This window comes from Delphinus delphis, chromosome 5 (genome assembly GCF_949987515.2).
Source record: "Delphinus delphis chromosome 5, mDelDel1.2, whole genome shotgun sequence".
NCBI lineage: Eukaryota > Metazoa > Chordata > Mammalia > Artiodactyla > Delphinidae > Delphinus > Delphinus delphis.
The window spans coordinates 8,262,393-8,286,140 of NC_082687.1; the positions used below are offsets into that span (position 1 = coordinate 8,262,393).

The 23,748-nt window shown below is 42.3% G+C and overlaps 2 protein-coding genes across 6 annotated transcripts in view; one reads left to right on the forward strand and one right to left on the reverse strand.

Moving 5' to 3' along the window:
• HERC3 (HECT and RLD domain containing E3 ubiquitin protein ligase 3) overlaps window positions 1–23,748 on the forward strand; it is a 192,953-nt gene that overhangs the window by 144,498 nt on the left and 24,707 nt on the right. For all 5 annotated transcript variants that reach the window (XM_069540670.1, XM_069540672.1, XM_069540671.1 and 2 more), the window contains 2 exons: window positions 2,552–2,618; window positions 4,313–4,395. In XM_069540670.1, coding sequence (XP_069396771.1) covers window positions 2,552–2,618; window positions 4,313–4,395 — 150 coding nt within the window. The remainder of the gene's footprint in view (window positions 1–2,551; window positions 2,619–4,312; window positions 4,396–23,748) is intronic.
• On the reverse strand, window positions 12,922–16,615 carry NAP1L5 (nucleosome assembly protein 1 like 5). The gene has a single exon (XM_060011972.1). The coding sequence runs from the start codon at window positions 15,987–15,989 to the stop codon at window positions 15,456–15,458; it is 534 nt and encodes a 177-aa protein (XP_059867955.1). The 5' UTR covers window positions 15,990–16,615; the 3' UTR covers window positions 12,922–15,455.

The window sequence follows — 23,748 nt, forward strand, 5'->3', positions numbered from 1 at the left end:
CCCTCCCCGTGTGTGGATGTGTTCACCAACCTGGAAGCTCCCTGAACCCCCTACTGTTGGGATTTTAAGGAGGCTTCCTTACGGGGTGATCAATTATGACCTTCATTTCCAGCCTCTCTCCTCTCTCTGGAGAATGGGGGGCGTGGAGCTGAAGATCACGGCTGGGTCCTTCGGGTGACCAGCCCCCGCCCAGGAGCCCACCCAGAATCACCCCATTAGAACAAAAGATGCTGCTAACCCTCTCATCACTTAGGGTTTTGGGAGCCCTGTGCCAGGAACTGGGCACAGAGACCAATATATGCATTTTCTGTTATGTCACAGAGCCTTTTTTTTTTTTTTTTTTTTTTTTTTGCGGTACTCGGGCCTCTCACTGCTGTGGCCTCTCCCGTTGTGGAGCACAGGCTCCGGGCGCGCAGGCTCAGCGGCCATGGCTCACGGGCCCAGCCACTCCACAGCATGTGGGATCTTCCCAGACCGGGGCACGAACCCGCGTCCCCTGCATCGGCAGACGGACTCTCAACCACTGCGTCACCAGGGAAGCCCACAGAGCCTTTTTAAGAAAGTAGTTTGAGATGTAATTTGCATACCACACAATTCACCCAGCTAAAGTATATAATTCAGTGAGTTTTAGTATATTCAGAGTTGTACAGCCTTTATTACAATCAATTTTAGAATATTTTCATCACCTGAGAAAGAAACCTGGGACTCCTCAGGCGACATCCCCAACTTCCTCGTCCCCAAGCCCTGAGCAACCACTGAGCTACTCTCTGTCTCTATTGATGGCCTCTTCTGGATATGTCACATAAACAGAATCGTACCACGTGTGCTTTTTTGTGACTGGCTTCTTTCACACAGCGCGTTTTCAAGGTTCATCTAGGTTGCAGCTTGTATCAGTATTTTATTTCTTTTTACTGCCAACTCATATTTCGTTATGTGGATATATGCCACATTTTGTTCATCCATTCATCAGTTGATGGACGTCTGGCTTTCTCCTACCTTCTGGCTGTTACTAATAGTGCTGCTGTGGATATTCTTACAGACTTTTTGTGTTGATGTAAGTTTTCATTTTTCTTGGGTATGTACCTGGGAGTGGAATTGCTAGGGCAAATGGTAACTCTGTGTTTAGCCTTTTGAGGAACCTCCAGATGGTTTTCCAGCGTAGTGGAACCATGTTTTTATTCTTTTCTGGCTCTTAAAAACTCCTTTTATTCTGAGTTCCTCTGAATTGATTTTATTCTGAGTTTCTCTTCGCATAAGGCGAAGTATATAAAAAGACACCATATCTGTGACTTTCTCTAAACAGTACAGTTCTTTTGACTTCAACAGGAAGGAACATCCTTTTTTTTTTTTTTTTTTTTTTTTTTTTTTTTTTTTTGCGGCACGTGGACCTCTCACTGCTGTGGCCTCTCCCGTTGCGGAGCACAGGCTCCGGACGCGCAGACTCAGCGGCCATGGCCCACGGACCCCGCCACTCCACAGCATGTGGGATCCTCCCAGACTGGGGCACGAACCCGTGTCTCCTGCATCGGCAGGCAGACTCTCAACCACTGCGCCACCAGGGAAGCCCGGAACATCCCTTTTTTATGGAGAAAGAATACTGATTTTAAGATGGCGATAGAGGAAGGATGGTCTCTAAGGCGCCCTCTGGAAATGAGACTGTCACACCACCAGTACAGGACACCAATACAGAGAAATCATAAAGGATGTGGGGAGAGGGTGCACAGAGAGAGGAAAAGAAAATTTAGAAGGAATATAAAAAAAATGACAGAGGAGACCCAGGCGGGGTTGCTTTTTTTGGTAACTGAGAGTGACAGAAATGTGTGCTATTTTCTTTGCCAACCTGGCTGAGAGTGATACATTTCAAGTAATCTTCTTGGCTGGTTAACTGGAAACAGATTTAAATTCCACGCTAAGAATTTTCTTTCTGGGCAATTTTTTCTTTCTGGAACTGCCAGACTCCGCGATCACTAAAGAAGAAAGTGTGAATGAGGTCTAGTAATGAGAACGTATTCTCGTGAGAGTATACGATATGATCATTGTTGGCAGAAACACGTTCCGGTGTTCTTTAATATGGCGGTCCTTTACCATACAGAGCCCCTTGCATTAACAAGTGAGCCATTAAGATTCCTAAGTGGATACAGTGACTTAGTAGCTTGCTTTTTTTTATGGTAAGAGGATTTTTCTGCTAATGCCTATGGGTAAAGCAAGTGTGTAGGACTGCTGCAAGACCATCTCCTCATGTATCTACTTCTGAGGAATACCAGAGTTAACACATGTGTCAGATATGATTCCATCAGAATTTCTCCATAAATTCAGTAAGATTTGTCAGTAGGAACAGAGAATGATTAATGAGTGTCTTACAAGTCAACTGCCGTATTTCTTTTCAAGATGCAGTTAACATGATTTTCTGTCAGTCTGGATTTATGTTCATTCTAGAATCTTCTTTTATAGCGTTTCCTTGCAGACAGTCTGGTGGGCATGTGACTGAGATAGAAACACTATTGCCATGTCTGATTTGCCTCATTTCCTTTCTCTGTCAATCTGTGATCAGGAGTCTTCAAGAACTTTTAGATTACCCTGGGGAAGATATTGAGGAGACTTTCTGCCTCAACTTCACGGTAAGGATTTCCACAGTTTACTCATGATTGTAGCTGTCTCTTTCATCATGCTTACAAGTCACAATTAACATTAATTTTTCTCCAAATCAAAGAACAAATTCAGAGACTTCTCTGAACCAAATTATTGTAGTCATAGTGTCTTTTTTTATTTTTATTTTTAAAATTTTGTTTACTGGCTGCATTGGGTCTTCGTTGCTGTGTGCGGGCTTTCTCTAGCTGTGGCGAGCGGGGGCCACTCTTCGTTGCGGTGCGCAGGCTTCTCATCGCGGTGGCTTCTCTTGTTGCGGAGCACGGGCTTTAGGCACATGGGCTCAAGTAGTTGTGGCACACGGGCTTAGCTGCTCCGCAGCATGTGGGATCTTCCCGGACCAGGGCTTGAACCTGTGTTCCTTGCATTGGCAGGCAGATTCTTAGCAACTGCACCACCAGGGAAGTCCCTTTAGTGTCTTTTTTAAAATCAAATTATAGTTGCTGTACAATATTATATCAGTTACAGGTGTACAATATAGTGATTCACAATTTTTAAAGGTTATACTCCATTTATAGTTATTATAAAATATTTGCTATATTCTTCATGTTGTACAGTATGTCTTTGTAGCTTATTTTATACCTAATAGTTTGTACACCTTAGTCCCCTACCACTATACTGTCCCTACCCCCTTCCCTCTCCCCACTGGTAACCACTAGTTTGTTCTCTAATCTGTGAGTCTGCTTCTCTTTCGTTACATTTACTAGTTTGTTGTGTTTTTTAGATTCTATGTACAAGTGACATCGTACAGTATTTGTCTTTCTCAGTCTGACTTATTTCATTTAGCATAAAACCCTCCAAGTTCATCCATGTTGCTGCAAATGGCACAATTTCCTTCTTTTTTATGGCTGAGTAGTATTCCATTGTGTACATGTGTCACATCTTATTTACCCATTCATCTGCTGATGGACACTTAGGTTGCTTCCATATCTTGGCTATTGTAAATAATGTTGCTGTAAATATTGGGGTGCATGTATTTTTTCGAATTACTGTTTTTGTTTTTTTCAGATATATACTCAGGAGTAGAATTGGTGGGTCATATGGTGGTCAGAGTGTCTTGAATGTTACAGGGGTTCAGTAAATGTGTTGAATGAATGACTAATCTATACAATTAAGAAAATTACTGAAGCATTATTCCTCTTTACTCCTATACATATAATTTCTAGAGTTCATTTCATTTTCTCTTTGATTGCATTTATTGGCAACTCCATGTCTTGGCATATATACTCTACCAAACGTAAAATAGCTAGCTAGTGGGAAGCAGCTGCATAGCACAGGGAGATCAGCTCGGTGCTTTGTGTCCACCTAGAGGGGTGGGATAGGGAGGGTGGGAGGGAGACGCAAGAGGGAGGGGATATGGGGATATAGGTATATGTATAGCTGATTCACTTTGTTATACAGCAGAAACTAACACACCATTGTAAAGCAATTATACTCCACTAAAGGTGTTAAAAAAAAAAACAGTAATGAAGGAAAATAAAAAGATATCTTTTAAGGTGCCAGTGTTCTCTGACTCAGGTTCCCTTTCTCCTCCTGAGAATGTTCTGTGGTAATAAGTAGTCATTAAGCTACATTTGTTCCTAAAGCTTCTCTCAGTCATTTGGGGTCTAGAAAGATAAGTGGTCAACAAAATTGAAATGTTTCTTTCTTCCCCCCTTAAATATAGATTTGTCGAGAAAGCTATGGCGTGATTGAACAGAAGAAGCTGATACCTGGGGGAGACAGAGTGGCTGTGTGCAAGGAGAACAGGTTAGTCCCGACCCTGGACCGTGCACACGTTACTTCATTTCTCTGCACTTTTCCTTTTAAGACCAAGACTGAAGTTAAATTTTCATCCCTTCTTCAGAGGGAGTAAGGGTGCTAAGGCAACTGTAGGGGTTTAATAGTAGAGGAAGCAGCAGACCTGGGTTCAGGAGATAACTGTTGTAGTTCTACATCTCTGTCTTACTGGCTTTGACCCTGAGCAAATCACGTAAACTCTCTGATCTCAGTTTCTCATCTGTCAAATGGGGGTTATAATAACTGTCTTGCCTCCCTCATGGAATGGTTGTGAGACTAAAGTGAGGTAATTTATAGGAGAACATTTTGGAATGAATGAACTCCCAGCATTTAGCATAAAGTTTCCAGTATCCAGCAGAGTGAGTGGCATAAAAATGCTCCCAAAACTGTGTTGAATAAGCGAAAGCCGTACAGATGCTTACGATTATTGTGGTTCTATTGCTGAAGAATTTGTAATACAGGTTTTAAATTAAATTCTTTCTGCCTCATGAAAATTAATCCAAGTATATCTGATTTTTCAGGATGGTTTTCTCTGTGTTATCCCTTTGGAGGAGGAAAAAATTCAATTTTGTTTGCTTTTGAATTAAATTATGAGTGAGGTTGTTGGCCATCTGCATATTAATCAATTCAGTTTACAAGCACTGAGTGTCTGCTGTACGCCAGGCGTGCTGCTGAGTATAGGAAATAAGTAACTTTTATCCTCAAGACTAGCTGGGAAGGGACAGTGTAATGAATGATTGCGGTAGATTATGGTGCATGTGATAGGAAAGTGATAGGCCAAGCGCCAGGGAGCCAGGAGAGGCCATAACACTCTGACCAGACACTGAAGAGGGAAAACATTTCAGACACAGGGAATAATATGAGTCAGACTCTCCAATTTAACACATGCCAGAGAATGAGGAGTATTTGTGGGGCGGGGCTTAGGGTGCGGATGGAGGGTGGGCGCAGTGGTATTGGGGTGGAGCTTGTCAAGACCTGGAATGAGTTTGCGGTGGGACATGGTTGATCTCTTTTTGAGTGATGACTGGTGGCCATATGGAAGTCAGCCACGTGTGGAGAGGCCCGTTACGAGGCTGTTGAGGTAGCTCAAGGGCAGGGTGGTAAGGGCCAAAGTGAAGCTAGCAGGGATACGGAGCTGGCTACGTGTTTATGTAATCAGCGGGAGCTAGTGTCGCATTATATACAGATGGTACTAGAGAGTCATGTATTATTTTTTTTAATCAATTTATTTATTTGTTTATGGCTGCGTTGGGTCTTTGTTGCTGCGCATGGGCTTTCTCTAGTTGCGACGAGCAGGGGCTACTCTTTGTCGCAGAGCGCGGGCTTCTCACTGCAGTGACTTCTTGTTGCAGAGCATGGGCTCTAGGCACACGGGCTCAGTAGTTGTGGCTCGTGGGCTCAGTAGTTGTGGCTCGTGGGCTCTAGAGCGCAGGCTCAGTAGTTGTGGCGCACGTGCTTAGTCGCTCCACGGCATGTGGGATCTTCCCGAACCAGGGCTCGAACACCCTTGTCCCCTGCATTGGCAGGCAGATTCGTAACCACGGCGCCACCAGGGGAAGTCCCGAGAGGCACGTATTGATATCAACTCTGAGGCTTCTAATTTGGAGAGCTGACCAACAGGAAACACAATCTGTAGCACAGGGTGGAGGGGAAAGAGTTCTATTTTGTATGTGTTGATTTTGACATGTCTGTGTGATACCTAGGTGATTTTGTTTAGAGCTGAAAATTTATGTCTATCATCAAGAGAGGTCTTTTTTTAAAATCAATTCATAGTTTTTTTTTTTAAGTAGGATGTTTTTCTTTTTTGCATTTAAAATTTTAATACAGTCTTTAAAGGTTACTTTCCATTTACAATTATTACAAAATATTGGCTGTATTCCCATATTGTACAGTACACCCTTGAACCTATCTTACACCAGGTAGTTTGTACCTCCCACTTCCCACCCCCTATGTTGCCCCTCCCCCCGACAGGTAACCATAGTTTGTTCTCTATGTCTGTGAGTCTGCTTCTTTTTTGTTATATTCACTAGTTTGTTGTATTAGAAGAGAAGTCTTATATCAGTAGTTTATTTGTTTACTTATGCCAGTCTTCATGACCAGTGAACTTGAGGTTGCCTACACAAGGAAGAAAGTGGTGAAAATAAATAAAAACGAGGACAGGGAAAATGTATGTTTTTAGGTGAGTTGTATGTATTCAAATAGAAAGTAGACTCTTGAGATGAGGATTTAGGGACCGTTAGCACATTAGCTAGAGACACAACTTCTTGGCTTAAAGAAGCGGTAGGGGTGAGGAAAGACGAGGGAGTGGCAGTCTCCACTTGGGAGGGTTGTGAGCGAGGGAAGCCTTCTCGAGGCAAGGGTTCGTTGACGCTGTGGAAGAAGTTACAGATGAAGAGAAGTTGTGTGCTGTTTCAAGCATGTTGGGAAATTAAAGCTAAGTCACTCTGGGTGCTAGTTGGCTTCTTACTGTAAATAGTTGCAAAGATGCGAACAGAGATCCTATGAAATTCACTCTGTCCAAGTGATGTATATTGGCTTCCTCCCATAAGTTTTCCCTTTGGAAAACAGGCATGATAGAAAAACTGACAGGCCTCTTCTTCCATCCTTTTATGCTTTTAAAGATAGCTAGAAGCCCAAGTGGTCTAATGTAACATTCAGTAATCTTTTTTGTCATGTAAACCTTCCAGACTCTCCAGGAAGCCTTAGCTTTGGGGCAAGTGTGAGCTCTAATACCAGAATTAAGTAAAATAATCCAGAAGTTGCTAAGTACCCAACAGAATGGCTTCAGATGATGAAATTATCTTGACTCTGGGAATCTAATGTAGAGGCTAGTCTTGTCTCAAGTAGGTGTTTCAATCGAAACTCTAACTTAATAAGAATCTTTTGGAGCTGAAAGCACTGTCCTTTCTTTATCTACATAATGTTGGTATTTTTGTTAACAGCAAATGATTTGTTTAATAAGAACAATCTCATTATTCCGTAGAGTCTGATAATGTTTTTATTTTATTTAGTTTTCATTTTTTAATATTCATTTATTTATTTGGCTGCGATGGGTCCTCGTTGCGGCACGTGGGATCTTCGCGGCAGCATGTGGGATCTTTAGTTGAGGCATGCGGGATCTTTAGTTGCGGCATGTGAACTCTTAGTTGCCGCATGTGGGATCTAGTTCCCTGACCAGGGATCGAACCCGGGCTCCCTGCCTTGGGAGCGCGGAGTCTCAGCCACTGCGCCACCAGGGAAGTCCTTGATACTGTTTTTAGCATTGGGGAATTTATGGCAGATCATAAAGTGGCTTTGTGGGTCCAGGTGATTTCTCTTCCCTCCTGGTTTTGATGATTGCTTTATTACATATGTATGTATGTGTGTACATAGATACATCTACAGCCTTTAGTCTTTCAAAGGACGTCTGAGCTTTTGCAGCAGATTTCAGACACGACAGTGTGTGCATCATTTGTTAGGAGCTAACGGTGGGCTGGGCAAGCAGCCTGAGGAGGGGCATATTCAGAGTTTCTTCACGTTCTGGTGAGTCATCCTAATGCGCTGTGTGTTGGATACACCGGGTGGGGCCAAGAGCGATGTCGTGTGGGCGTAGGTGATTTGAGATGTAGTCTTCAGAAGAGGCAGTTGTTGGGACTTTTCTTTTTCATATCTTTATAAAATTATTGCTCTTGGAGTACTTTTTGTCTCTGCCTTTCTTGCTCTCTCTCTTTCTGGGTCTGAGTTTTTCTCTTTCTGTCTCTCTGCTTCTCTCTCTCTCTCTGTCTCTCTCACTGTCTCTCCTTATTCAGTAGGTGTTTCTTTGAATCAGCGACTGAATTCACTTAATAGTTGAGAGACAGTTTGTGCAGGAACACTGAAGTAGACCACAGTTTGTTTAGGGTGATAAGCTGTTCTCATATGTAACCGTAAATGAAGTTTGAAGACAAAATTGATTAATTGGATCAGAAGGGGATCAGAGAAATCCACGTGGACAGGTGCATCTGGGAGGATGGATATGGGATTAGAGCTGTTGGGAGGACTCCTAAGATTTGGATACTAGAAAGTAGAGATGAGGATATAATAAAAAGGGAAAGGTGCTCTGTAAAGTTTGTGAGCAAAGGAGTTGCATGATAGATGTGGATCCGTGGCACACTTTCTTTCTTCGTCTTCTTTTTTTCCTTCTCGATTATTTATATTTGTTGCTGACTCTTGGGCTGCACCCCACAGTCCTACAAGCTCTGTACTTGCCCAGCCTTAAGACCGAAGAAAGAGCCTGGAGTCAGGAACAGAGACATCAGTGGTTTACTGGATGGGAGATCTTACATGTCTGAAGCAAGGTTTTGGAGCGACACCCCACTGTGTGCATCCGAGGTCAGGCAGGATGTGGTGGCAGTCTTTGCTACCGGGGGGATGGAGGAGGTTAGCAGTTATAGGGGGAATGAACGTCAGGTTGGCTCTCAGTTATCAGGGAAACCAGTAGACGGGCATGCCCCTCAACACCCCTTTGATAAGCTATCTGTCTTCACGGAGATGTTCTCATCTCAAATTAGAATGGTCATTTAGTTAGGGCCTGGGGCAAGTATGTAGGAAGGTCAGTCATGTGAGCAGGTCTAGGTGAAGCAGGCAAAGGTAGAGCAGGGGATGAACAGCGAGCAAGAGAACAGCCATCTTGAATGTCCTGACCATACACTGACACATATGCACTCCTGGACATTGCTGATCCCATGTGGGGTCCTCAGAATCAGTGTGGAGAGCGTGCTTTTGTTTACAGCCATGTGGGTTCCTTTTCTCTGTCTATGCAGTTATTTGTCCCTAATTGACCTCAGGGCTGCTTCTACAAGACATTTTTCATAAGGATGGTCTGATGACATACAGGTTCCTTAAAAGAAAGACAGTGCATAATTTCAAGGGAGTAATAAGGGAACTTACATTATTCTTTTACTTGTATTACAAAACTCCATTGTTATGTTACCATGACTTTCTAAAAAATAGCTTCTCTCTTTCTAAAAAAGTTTTCAAATCTTTGTTCAGTAAAATGTGCTGTCGTTTTAAATATTGCCAGGCAGAGGGGGGTTCTTGTTTTTATTGCCAGTACGCGATGCTTGAAATTTAAACGTGGAATGGCTTCTGTGTTCGGTGCAAGTTTGGGTTTCGGCTTTTCTGTGTTGCTAGCACTCATCGAACACACGGTGGGGAGCTCACCCACTGCTTTAGGCCCTGTTGTCCATGACTCTGTACTCGGTGACAGGAGCAGACCCCCTCGCTGACACAGTTACCTGTTGGGAAGGCTTCTGAGAACCTAGTGTGGTTACTGCCTCATTACATAGTATTGCTGTCAGAGTTAGGGACAGCCAGAAGAAGACAAGCAGATGTTTTTTTCCTTTATCTTTAATGTTGCAAAAAGCAGAAATCTTAACATTAAAGCATGTTGAGATCCCGGTAAGAAAGCTTGTATATGACGCTAAAAGATTAATCATTGCAGCTGTTATTTCCTTTTGACTCTTATATGCCATAACCTCATCACCGGGGCTCCTTTTTGGGTATTTCATAGATTAGTCTAAGAAAATTAAATGAAAGAACCAAAAGAATAACACCTGCTGGATTTTTAACTTGAGTGTTGTGTATACAGGTGCTGCTGGCATTGAAGCTGTTTCTGTTAACAGTAAGATATTTGCTGTCACCACTGCCCTGGAGGGAAGTGTCAGAAGGGTACCAATTCTGTATCCATAATTTATTACATTCCATTTGGACTTAAAATTGCTTTCTTTCCTTGGACAAGAGCTGCAGACAGACAATTGAATTATAAGCATCCAGGTAGGAGAACATCCATGGGTGATTGCTGGTGGCCACATCTTAGCTACATCTTGGAACAACTGGCAGTCACATCTGAATAATACCGCATTACATGACTATTTGTGGTTAAGTAGTTCTCACACTCTGTGGCATGGTGTTACTACCATTAATTAAAAAACCCCACATATCATTCTAGATTTCCCCCAGTTTAACTCAATTTAATCAAATCAAATGCAGTCAATATCTTCCCCCATTTCTTCCATATTAAAAAAGGGGTGGGGAGAGGGAATAGTGAAAAGGAAATGCCAGGCTTAAGGTAAGTGCTCCAAAGGGCACCTAGATTCCATAGAGAGAACCTGAGAATAAAACCCACACGTGACAAATCTTTCTAGCGCCTTAAGATCTACTGAAGTTAGGACTAATGAAAGACTTCACTTGATCTTTTTTTTTTTTATTGTCTTTATTGGAGTATAATTGCTTTACAGTGGTGTGTTAGTTTCTGCTTTATAGCAAAGTGAATCAGCTATACGTTATACATATATCCCCATATCTCCTCCCTCTTGCGTCTTCCTCCCACCTTGATCTCTTGAGATAGTCTGTGAGAGGTGTAATCGTTAAGATCTGCGTGGTACTTGCACTGGGCTGTTATAGGAATAGCAGATAATTAAAATGCCAGTAACGTTTCTCGAGTGCTTCCCTTGTGTCAGGCATTATTCTGAGTCCTTCCCACGCAGTCCTCCCCACTTTACAGTTGAAGAAACTGAGGCAGAGAGAGACAAAAGTCACTTGTTCAAGGTTACACAGCCGGAGGTCCAGTGTTCAAACACCAGAGCCAGGATTCAGAGCCATTCTGTTTGACTGACACTGCCACTTAGAGGGCCAAGACCAGGGCTCCAGAGTCCCCACGTCCCCTCATCCCTAGAAGATAAATGACTTCGAAGAGTTTGCCGTTTTCGTTTCAGGCAGACTATGCAATTTTTTAAAAACAAAGTTGGCATAGTTAAAGACATACAATGTACGTATAAAAGTGTATGTCTGAATTTTTAAACTTAGGCTGAGACAGTGCTTATATATATAATGTTATTGTAAAGCCCTCATGAACACCCTTAATAATGGCTGCACAGCCTGCTGTGTAAATGTGTATTTTCTATTCTTTCCCTTTTGCGCATCTGGCTTGTTTCTGTGTCTTTTTTTTTTTCTTTCCCTTTTTTTCTTTCTCTTCCCCCTCCATTTTTAATAACACTGTATCAGTCATCTTATGTATAAAGCTTTGTTTGTTTTTAAAATTACTTTTTAATGGTAAGGTCCCAAGGGTGAAATTGAATTAGTGTAGATCATTTTGAATTTGTTGATATTTTTACTAAATTGATTTTGCTAATGAATTATACCAGCTTATACATTATCGTCAATGTATGAGAAGTACCCGTTTCATCGAATCCTTACAAATACTGAGCGTTCTTTTTTTTTAATCTAATCTAATTTAATCAGAAACTCGACCTCACTTGTAAAATTTGTATTTCTTCCATGCATAGGCTACTTGACATATTCTGCCCAGCATTGATCCTTTTTACTGATGTTTACCTCTAAAATACTTTTGTTTAAAAAAAGTGAATGAGATAGAAGTCGTCATTGCCCAGCATTATTAATGTATTAACTGCCACTGAATTGTTCATTTAAAACGGCTATGTTTTGTGAATTCCACCCCAATAAAAAAAAGTGTTTGTGTCTATGTGTGTGCACATGCAAATGTGTCTGTGTACACTTAATTGTAAACTCCCGGAGAGCTGCTGTGATGTGCTCGGGCAGGGAGCGTGGGCGTGCTGCAGTCTTCTGCATAATGCTCTTAGAGACTGAGCTGAATGTGTAATGCACAGTTGCCTTTCTTTCTGCCAGTTACTTTGTGCGTTGCTTACTAATTTGGGCCTCTAATGGATGAAAAAAGGTTTATGAGTGAGAGCGTTTGACCTGCCTTCAAGGGAGGGTATCCTGCTACATGTTAACACACAAGATTTATGTCTGCCTGAGGAACTATCAAATAAGCAGTGCAGGAAACAGAGGGGAAAGATCAACCCAGTTAGGAAAATGGTGGAAATTGTTTGACATTGTGAAGGGCACATTATGTGCCTTCTCCTGAGAAAAGTAACCAACAGTGGTATGACTGGTAGCTAGAAAACCCCACAGCTAAAGTCTTATCGTAAGTGAAAGAAAGATTGCTGGCCAGAGCACACAGCTCGGCCTGCATATCCTCCAGACCTTGCTGGAGGCCTGGTCCACTTAGTATTGCCCTTTCAGGACGTGTCTTGCTGCCCCAAACAGGATTGCAGTATTTCCCTTTTTTAAAGTCGTCTGCTGATGTCCTTTACGTTTTTCTCTATTAAGATGAAATGATTTTCATATCATTTGTATCAACTCTTTGTTATATTAAGACTATTAGCCCTTTGCCATTTGTATTTATTGCAGATTTTATTCCCAGTTTGCTGTTTACTTTTAAAAATGTGGAGTCTGTTTAAATCTCTAAAACTTCTTAATTTTTGTGTTGTCGTGCCTGTCGATTATTTCTTTTGGTCTTAAATCATTCTAAATGTAACCTTTCCCTGTCTAGTAATTGATACTTAATAATATATTTTCTTAAATTAAAAAAATTTTTTTTGTGTCTGGTCTAAGGTAAAAATCTTGTTTTCCTATTCTTACAGGTGAAGATTAGGGTAATTATATGGTTCCAGATCCAGTTTGGGTTTTGATTTGAAGTGTAATAAATTAAAAGTTAATTTGGGAAGAATTGACACTTTTGTGATATTCAATCTCACCTTCCAAAGGCCTCTTTTACATTTCTTTGTGATACTGTTTTTTTTCCATTGGTTATATACATTTTTATTAGAGGTTTTTATAAATATTTTGGTTTCTTATTTCTACTGTGAAAGAGAGCCCTTCGCATATATTTTTATCAGTAGTAGTGCCTAGAAATAGTTATTGGTTTTTATATATTTATATGTCTGTTCTATTCCTCAAATTTGTGAATGTGACAGCTTTCAGTTGATTCTCTTGGGTTTTCTATGTATAGTAATCACATGCCTGAAAAAAAAATTTTTTTCCCCCCACTAACTACACACCTTATTTGTTTCATTCAGTTTTGCTTTTTTGTGGGCCCTAGAAAAATATTAAATGACAGTCTCGTACTCCTAGGGATAAGAAATGAATATTGAATTTTTTTAGATTTTTTCCCTTCTATTTCAGATAATCATGGTTAAGATAATCATTGACTTACGTAATACATTATTTTGATTTTCTCTTTTTGTTGTCCTGGCCCTAAGGAAGATTAATAATACATTAAGGTTTCACTCAACTATTGCCATTAGCAACAGGTCAGAGCTTCCTTCCGTTCCCTAAGGTAAAGCAGTCTAATTTTGCTTCTAATTTTAACCCTTAAGGGAAATGGAAGAAAACACGTCTGTGTTTAAAATTTTGGGGGGGGTCCTCAGTTTTATACTTCATTTAGAATGCCCAAATATAAAGCTGAAATAGACTTTTTAATATATGCATAATGTCACATTAAAGTCTTTTGTCCTTTCTGGGAAGAAATCAAAACCTGATTTTTATACTGAGGAAAACAAAACAAGACAGTTTATTGAACTACCTGTGTTTATGAATTAAAGCCCACTTTAACAGTAATATCATGAACTTAGGAATATAATATGTATTTTTTCTTCTTTCGTAATTTAGGAGGATTGAATTTCAAATCATCATCTTTATCTTTCATATAATAATAATAACCATAATAATAATAGCTAAAATATCTTGAACCCTTAGGGTCAGACACTGGTCTGTGGGATTTATGTAAATTAACTAGTTTGTTCTTCATAATAACCTGTGAGGAAGAGACTTACTATCCCCTTTTATAGATGAGGAGCAACTGAACACAGATTAACGTAATTGCCCAAGATTCATTGCTAATAGGAGGCAGAGCTGGGATTTGATTCCAGGCATTCAGGGTATGAGTCCTTTTGTTTTTTGAAAATACTGTTTTATTAACACCACAGTGGTAAACAACGTTATGCTTAAATTTCTTTACAGATCACACAATTCAAAACCCACAAAGAAGCTAAGAGTCTTTACATTAAATGTGTCCTCCTAAAAATCCTTTACTGTATGACAGTCTGTTCTCAAGCAGAAAAATTTGATTATGCACCATTTTATATTTAATATGTCACATTTACATAGCAAAATAAGGAAGGCACAGCTAACACAAGCAAACTTAAACCCTTTCTACTTCTGAGCTGGGGATGGGGACACACAGTTGGATTGGTTCTTCAAGTATATATTTTTTCCACACATCAGCTTCCGTGAAGAGTTCTGATAATTTTCACAGCTACATTCTAAAAGCTACAAGACAAAAAGACATCACAAGGATCCAACATGACACTGGATACACATGCTTTACAGAATTTACTAGATTCTACATCTTTTCAAGTAAATTAATATTTCTAAAATGCTAGATAAAGGGATCAATACTTAAACATTGTTTTTTTTTTAACACCTTTGTAAATAGACACTACCAGGGAAACACATAAACACGAGACTGTAAATAATGAACACATATGTTGACAATAGTGTACAGGTTATACACCCTCCTTCTCAGAACCAAATATTCAGTACAGTCTTTAGAATTTGAAGTGGCAGTTTTCTGGGCCTCATTAACAGTACTGTCATGATCTCCGGCACGGGCTTCCTCCATCCCATCACGCTTCTCTGAAGTGTAAAGCTGATGTCTGGGTTATGAAAGCAAAGTCTTAAAGATGAGATTTTTCTTGGGTTCTGATGCTTCTGAGCTGGAAAAATGCAAGACTAAAGAAATTGAAGAATTAGGCATTGAGAACATGTTCGGTCTCGGCTTGGGTGTTCTGTGCGTAGTGTGATGACAGTGTGATCAAAGGGTTGCAAAGTGACGTTCTTTACTTCACATCTACTTGACACCCTTAGGAAGTCTCAACTCCAGCCCTCGCAGAAGAGATCATGAAAAAGCCATTTTAAATTTAACTCGTTTACAACACCTTTTGGTATATTGGTGTTCAGATTGGAAACGGGCTGGCCAGAACCTGATTGCGTCGATTTAATATGATTCTAGGAATGTCAGAATTGATTCACATTGTACTTTGGTCCAAAACCTGAGCCTTTTCAAGTCCACCGATGTGTAAAAGAAAAAAAAAAAATCGGGGTTTTGAATCTGCGTCGTCATTCTCCTCTGCAATCTCTGCCCCCGCTTATTTCTGGGCGTCGTCAGACACTGCAGAGTGGGGACCCTCATCTCTGGCGGCAGCAGCCGCCGCCTCCACCGCAGGCTCTCCCTCCTCCTCCTCCTCGTACTCTTCATCCTCCAACTCCTCGTCGTCACCCTCTAAGGTCCACGCACACCCCTCCATCTCACCGGTGAGCTCCTGGATCTTAGCGAGTAAGGGCTTATAGATGTCGTTATACTTCTTCTCCAGAGCCTGGAATTCCTTATCAAATTTGGCTTCTATCTTATCGCACCGCTTCTGCAGCTTTTTGAGGGCCAGGACTCGGCATTTCACCGAGTTAGGCAGGCTCTCGATAAAGTCATTTCTAGGCTTCGGTGCATTCTCTGCAGGCGTCTGGGGCTCCTCAGCCGTCTGACCGACCGCGCCGTCGGAGTCGCCGGACGCGCTGTCAGAATCTCCCCCCTGCGCACCGCCTTCCGCCATTACCTCCTCCTCCGCCGCCGCTGCCGCCGCCGCCTGGCTCGGCTCCGCGGGGCCCTGGTTCTCCGAGTCGGCCATGTTCGCGGAGCAGCGCAGAGGTCTCGGTGGCTCCCGCGGAGAGCTGCCCGCGAGCTGCGCCCCGGCGATCCTGCGGCAAGCGGCAAGCGGCAAGCGGCACTGACGTCGGCCGCGGCGGGGACGTTGGCGCGGCCCCGCCCTTTGCCCCCGCGGGCGCTTGACTGGCTCCCCAGAATCAGCTGATGGTCGGGCCGTCGACCCGCACCAGCCAGCCGACCGCCGATGCTGAGCTGCCGTCTCCCCGCAGTGCGGACGACGTTCGGACCCGTTTCTTAGCGACCCTGCCCGTCCGCCTGCGCACGCCTCCCCCCACAGTAGAGCGGGGCTGCGGCTGGCCGCGCCGCGGGGAAGGGCTCAGCCTTGGCCGTCGTGCTCCTCTAGCCCGCCCAGGGCTTCATCTCCATCCGCCAGTGCGCCTGGCTTGGCGTTTGTCTGCATCTCCCCTTAGCTGGCGTTGGGCTGGCGTTGGGCTGCCGTTGCCCCGCCGTTGGCAGGGAGTCTCTGGCTTACTCTTGGGGAGCCGTCTTTAAGCACCTGAGATTTCACTGACTTCTTTTCCGGGAAGTGGAGGCGCGGGGAGAGCGGGCTCCGTCCCACCCCCTTGACGACCTGGGTGCGTGTGATGATGGGGGCGGGAATAGTGCAGTTTACATGCCCCCCATCACCCCTGCCCCCCCACCCCAACAGCCCCTTTTGGCCCTTTCCCAGCCTAACAGCATATATACTGGTGGCAGGGTCTTCTCTCAGCTAGACGGACCCTGGAAGCAGCTTTGGAGCCGTTTGGATAGGGAATCTCGGCACTACGTTATCCTGGAATGTTCTCGAAGGGTCCTCGGAATGAAGCGGCAGGAGGGCCACAGAAAGCAAGACCGTGTAAGCCCTGAGGCCCAGGCCGAGGGCCCCCTGCCTTCCCGGGCCTGAAGCATGTGTTTAGGACCGCCGTTCCTTGGGGACGCGCTGGCACACACACGCACGCACGGGCGTTGTCCCCGAGGCACGTTCAGCACCTGTGCTATGGCTCTTACTGGTGATTCGTGTATGAGAACATGAAGAAAAGCTATTAAATACCGAACTCTTGTTCTCTAGTAGCCACGTGAGTAGAGACTTTAGTTCCTCATTTATTAAATCAGAACGATAGCTTCTGGAATAAGGATAAGGGCACATAGTTTTAGGTATGGAACGCAAACGATCTTTACCGGGGTTCTTCAGAAATGGTTTCAAATTCGGCATGACTGATACAAATGCTTTTCCTTCATCAGTTATACTGGGACTTGCTGAAGCTTTTCCATAAAACCTGTGACTGTGAGGAAATTACTTCCTAAGTACATTTGGTGCCGTCTTTTGGTTCTTGCGGATATGAGTTAATATGTAAAGCACTTAGTGCTGACACTTGGTGCGCACTTGGTAAGTGTTTTGTTGGCAAAATAATTAAATTGCGTTTATTACTCCACAAAGATAACCTGCGATAATAATTCTCTTACAAAAGGACATCTTTGTGCCCATCCCCAAAGAAAGTTACTATTTATAAAAGGCCCAATATATTCCCATTAGCAAACATGCGAGTTTTTTTTGGTACTTGTGATTCGTATTACTTTCTTAATTCCGTTCCAGATAATTTATTGTCTGCTTCCCTGTTAGCATTTGTAATGACTGAGGGCTTTTTTGTTAAATTTCAGTCTTAACGCTGACTGAATTTGCTGTAATGATATATCTATATTTAGTTGGCTGATCGTATACATATTCCATATACCATGTATGAAATATGTATAGGATCAGCCAGCTAAAGCGACCTTGAGGTTAGGAATGCCTTTTCTCATTTTTAAAAGTAAGGAACTTAGAAGCAGAAAAAGAAAGTGAAATAAATATTCTCTTACAATTATGTATCACCTGCTTGGCAGAATCGGGCAGAAACCGGGCCTTCCAACTCCTGTAGTACAGAAGCTATGGCATACTTTAAAAAGACAACAAAACAAGACCCAAACTTTATTCAAATCTACTTAACTAACTTAACTTGCTTGAGACAGCCAGGGTGTGCCCGTCTTTTAGGATTTTTATGTTCCCATCTTTAAAAAAAAGTTTTAAACTTCGCCTTAAGCTGCGGGGTTCTTGGACTCCTTCATCAATAGAAGCTGATAAGAGGCCACGTAAGAAATTCAAGCAAGGCTTTATTGGGACTCGTGCTACAGCACAAGGGAGCTAAAGCACGTTCACAGTTTCCCTTTGCATTCCCGAAGCGGGGAGGTGAGCGGGTTCCTTATCTGGGGCGAGGGTAGGAATGGGTCCAGGGGTCAGGCCAGAGGGGTAGCTTTGCTGGTCTGCCCAGCCCCTTGGTGGGTCTGTGTGCAGGGGGCGTGCGCAGTACCCTGCTTTTTGTTCCTGGTACCCTGCTTTTGCTCCTGGTTCCTCAGAAGTGACGTTGGGTTTTTGGTCTTTTTGTACCTTGTTCCCTGTTCGTAATTTGCCCCAACTGGGCACCCATGCGGTTATTTTTAGTCCCTTCTGCTTTCTTTGTATTTTGCTGCTGGAGGAGATGTTTGTCCAGGTGCCAGCACTGCAGCAAAGGGTCCCAGCCAGTCTCAAGGCTACTCTTTTTTTTTTTTTAAGTCTGTATTGAGATATAATTTGTTTACCATAAAGTTTACCCTTTTTAGGATACCTTGACAGACATACAGAGTCACGTAAACACTGCAGTAATGGAACTGCAGAGCAGTAACCTCATCCCCCCAGATACGCTCCTGGTCTTTCCCTTCCTGCCCGACCTGGCAGCCATTGATCTGTCTCTGTAATTCTGACTTTTCCCCAGAACGTCACATAAATGGAATCATATGTGTGTAGCCTTTTTCACTCAGCATGATGAATTTGAGATTCATCAGTGGTGTTCCGTATACTGTATTAGTACTTTGTTCCTTTTTATTACTGAGTAATATTCCCATTTGAGTTATTTCCAGGTTTTTTTTTTGTGATTACGGATAATGATGCTGTGAACATTCATCAGCAGATTTCTGTGTGAACAGAGGTCTTTATTTCTCTTGGCTAAGTATCTAGAAGTGGAATTGCTGGGTCATACGGTAAATGTGGGTTTAACTTTATAAGAAACTTCACGGTGTTTTCCACAGCGCTGTCCCCCTTGCCGTCACACTAGCAGTGCATGAGAGTTGCAGCTGTTCCACACCCTCACCAGCATTTGGTATTGTTGGTTTTTTGTCCCCTCATCTCAGAGCTGTGTATGTGTCCATGATGATTACAGATGTTATCTTCCAGCGTGCTTACGTGTCACTCATTTATCTCCTTTAATAAAATGTCTGTTTAGAGCTTTCGCCCATTTTCTAAATTGAAACTTTTGCTCATTAATTTTTTAATGTTTTTATATATTCTGGGTACAGGTCCTATGTAAGATATGTGTTTTGTAAATATGTTCTTTCAGTCTGGGGCTTGTCTTTCATTTTTGTAATAGTGTCTTCAAAAAGCAGATATTTAAAATTTTGATAAATCCATTTTATTAACTTTTTCTTTATAGATTATGCTTTGGGTGTCATATTTAAGAAATCTTTGCCAGCTTCAAGGCCGTAAAGATTTGGTCTTATGTTTTCTTCTGGAAGTTTTACAACTTCAAGTTTCACTTTTAGACTCCGATCCGTATTGAGTTAACTTTTAAATAGGTGTCAGGTATAGGGATAGATACCTTTAGCATATGAATATTCTGTTGATGCAGTACGACTTCTATTGAAAATACTATCCTTTCTCCACAGAATTGCTCATTCAAATTTGGCAAAAATTAACTGTCCATGTACCTGTGGATCCATTTCTGGACTCTCTGTTCTGTTGCACTGATTTATGTGTCCTTTCACCAATACCACACTTGATAACTGTAGCTTTATAATAATAAGTCATGAAATTAGGTAATTCAAGTTGGCTAACTCTGTTCTTTTTCAAAATTGTTTTGCTTTTCTAGGTCCTTTGACTTTCTATATTAATTTCAGAATCGGTTTGACAAGCTTTTAAAAAGACCCTTACTACAGTTTGGATTCAGACTTCTGAAAACCCTTGGCAATGCATATAGTACCTGCTTTTTAAAATCTGTGTGTTTAAAAATTAACTCATTAAGAGTTGTCTCATTTTATGGGCTTTGTGGATTCTAGTGTACTGTGGGGTGCAGGTAACACGTAGCTGTGAATTGCACGATGTGCTGTCACGCTCTGAAGTCCTTACCTTGGCATACTGTAATTTCTCACACAGCTGTCACGTTGGAAGCAAGCAAGGTGGGGTAGGGAGGGCACTTCGATGAGGTGGGGTTGAGAGCACAGGTCTGTACTTCAGTTTCTGCCCCTGCCCTTCTACTAGTTGTTTTCTTGAATTCAGTTGTGAAATTGGAATAATGATCACATCAACTTCAAAAAAGTTGTTTTTTCTTGACTGTATATTTATTGAGTCACAGTTCTTATACCGTAAAGTTTACTCAAAGGGTGGCCTTGAGTATTCACTGAGATAGCGTGTATCCAAGTACTTATTGCAGTGACTAGCACCTAGTAAACACTCTGTAACTGTTAATGATCACTATTAAAGAAAAGCATGTGGTGAGAGCAGTACTAATTGACAGATAGAGATTAGAGTCTGTGTATTAATTTGCTAGGGCTGCTGTAAAAAAAATAGTACAGACTAAGTGGTTTAAACAACAGGAGTTTATTGTCTCATAGTTCTGGAAGCTAGAACTCCAAAACCAAGGTATTGGCAGGGTTGCATCCTTCCGGGGGCTGTGAGGGAAGGAATTAGTCCAGACCTCTCTCCTCGGCTTGTGGATAGCTGTCTTCTCCCTGTGTCTCTTCGCATCGTCTTCCCTCTGTGCAGGTCTGTGTGCACGTTTCCCCTTTTGATAGGGATAGCAGTCGTTGCCTTAGGACCCACCCTAATACTTTCATTTTAACTTGATAACCTTTGTAAAGACCCTACCTCCAAATAAGGTCACCTTCTGAGGTAATGGGGGTTAGGACTTTAATATATGAATTTTAGGGAGACGCAGTCCAACCCATAACGTACTGTTCTCTGCCTCCCCCTCCAAATTCATGTCTTTCTCACCTGTAAAATACATTCACTCAATTCCAGCACCCCCCAAAGTCTTACCCTATTCCAGCATCAACTCAAAGTCTCTTCTGTAATGGTTAGTTTTATGTGTCAACTTGGCTGGGCCATGGAGTACCCAGATGTTTGGTCAGACGTTACTCTGGGTATGTCTGTGAAGATGTCTCTGGTCGAGATTAACGTTTGAATCAGGAAACTGAGTAAAGCAGATTGCCTTCCCTGATGTGCATGGGTCTCATCCAATCAGTTGAAGGCCTGAATAGAAGCAAAAGGCTGAGTAAGGGGGACGACTCCTGCCTGACTGCCTTTGAGCTGGGACATGAGTTTTGTGTTTTTGGTTTTTTTTTAAATAAATGTACGTATTTATTTTTGGCCGTGTTGGGTCTTCGTTGCTGTGCACGGGCTTTCTCTAGTTGTGGCGAGCGGGGGCTACTCTTTTGTTGTGGTGCGTGGGCTTCTCATTGCAGTGGCTTCTCGTTGCAGAGCACGGGATCTAGGCGCACAGGATTCAGTACTTGTGGCACGTGGGCTTCAGTAGTTGTGGCTCGCGGGCTCTAGAGCGCAGGCTCGGTAGTTGTGGCGCGTGGGCTTAGTTGCTCCGCGGCATGTGGGATCTTCCCGGACCAGGGCTCGAACCCGTGTCCCCTGCATTGGCAGGCGGATTCTTAACCACTGCGCCACCAGGGAAGCCCCAGGACATCAGTTTTTTCCTGCCTTCAGACTCTGACGGAAGCATCAGCCCTTCCTGGGTCTCGAGCCTGCCTGCCTTTGGACTAGAGCTACATCATCTGCTCGCCTGGGTCTCCAGCTTGCAGATCTTGTGGTCTGTCAGCCTCTGGAATTGCATTAACTAATTCTTTATAATCTCTCTCTCTATTTATATATGTATATACCCATATGCCCACACACTTCCTATTGGTTCTGTTTCCCTGGAGAGTCTGGACTAATATATCATGTAAATATCGTCTAAGTCAGGTATGAGTGAGACTTAAGGTTTGATTCATCCTGAGACAGAATTCTTCTATAGCCTGTGAACTTGTGAAACCAGACAGATTATTCCAAATACAATGGTGGGACAGGCTTGGAAGGACATTCTCATTCTAAAAGGAGGAAGAAAGGGGCCAGAGGTCCCAAGCAAATTATAAACCTAGCAGGGCAAATTTCATTAGTTTTTTTTTTTAATACATCTTTATTGGAGTATAATTGCTTCACAGTACCATGTTAGTTTCTGTTGCACAACAAAGCGAATCAGCCGTATGCATACACATGTCCCCAGTTCCCTCCCTCTTGCGTCTCCCTCCCACCCTCCCTATCCCACCCCTCTAGGTCATTGCAAAGCACCGAGCCGATCTCCCTGTGCTATGCTTCTGCTTCCCACCAGCCAACTATTTCACATTCAGTAGTGTATATATGTCAATGCTACTCTCACTTCGCCCCAGCTTCCCCTCCCACCCCATGTCATCATGTCCATTCTCTATGTCTACCTCTTTATTCCTGCCCTGCACCTAGGTTCATCAGTACCATTTTTTTTTTTTTTAGATTCCATATATATGTGTTAGCATACGGTATTTGTTTTTCTCTTTCTGACTTACTTCACTCTGTATGACAGACTCTAGGTCTATCCACCTCATTACAAATAGCTCAATTTCGTTTCTTTTTATGGCTGAGTAATATTCCATTGTATATATGTACCACATCTTCTTTATCCATTCATCCGATGATGGACACTTAGGTTGTTTCCATCTCCTGGCTATTGTAAATAGAGCTGCAGTGAACATTTTGGTACATGATTCTTTTTGAATTATGGTTTTCTCAGGGTATATACCCAGTAGGGGTAGTTCTATTTTTAGTTTTTTAAGGATCCTCCATACTGTTTTCCATAGTGGTTGTATCAGTTTACATTCCCACCAAGAGTGTAGGAGGGTTCCTTTTTCACCACACCCTTTCCAGCATTTTTTGTTTTTAGCTTTTTTGATAATGGCCATTCTGTCATTCGATTTTTAAAAATAATTTTATTGGTGTACAGTTGATTTACAGTGTTGTGTAGTTTCTGCTGTACAGCGAAGTGAATCAGTTATACATATACATACACATCCACTCTTTTTCAGATTCTTTTCCCATATAGGTCATTACAAAGTATTGAGTAAAGTTCCCTGTGCTATACCTTAGGTTCTTATTAGTTATCTATTTTACATACAGTAGTGTGTTTATGTCAATCCCAGTCTCCCAATTTATTCCCCAGCTTCCCCCCGGTAATCATAAGTTTGTTTTCTACATCTGTAACTCTATTTCTGTTTTGTAAATAAGTTAATTTGTACCATTTTTTTAGATTCCACGTATAAGTGATATCATATGATATTTGTCTTTCTCTGACTGACTTCATTCAGTATGACGATCTCTAGGTCCACCCATGTTGCTGCAAATGGCATTATTTCATTCTTTTTATGGCTGAGTAATATTCCATTGTATATATGTACCACATCTGCTTTATCCATTCCTCTGTTGATGGACATTTAGGTTCCTTCCATGTCCCGGCTGTTGTAAATAGTGCTGCAGTGAACATTGGGGTATGTGTATCTTTTTGAATTACGGTTTTCTCTGGATATACGCCCAGGAGTAGGATTGCTGGATCATATGGTAGCTCTATTTTTAGTGTTTTAAGGAACATAGTGGCTGTACCGAT

What these genes read in the sequence shown, in the direction of transcription:
- NAP1L5 (XM_060011972.1), bottom strand. Translation starts at nt 15,989, where the DNA reads ATGGCCGACTCGGAGAACCAGGGCCCCGCGGAGCCGAGCCAGGCGGCG.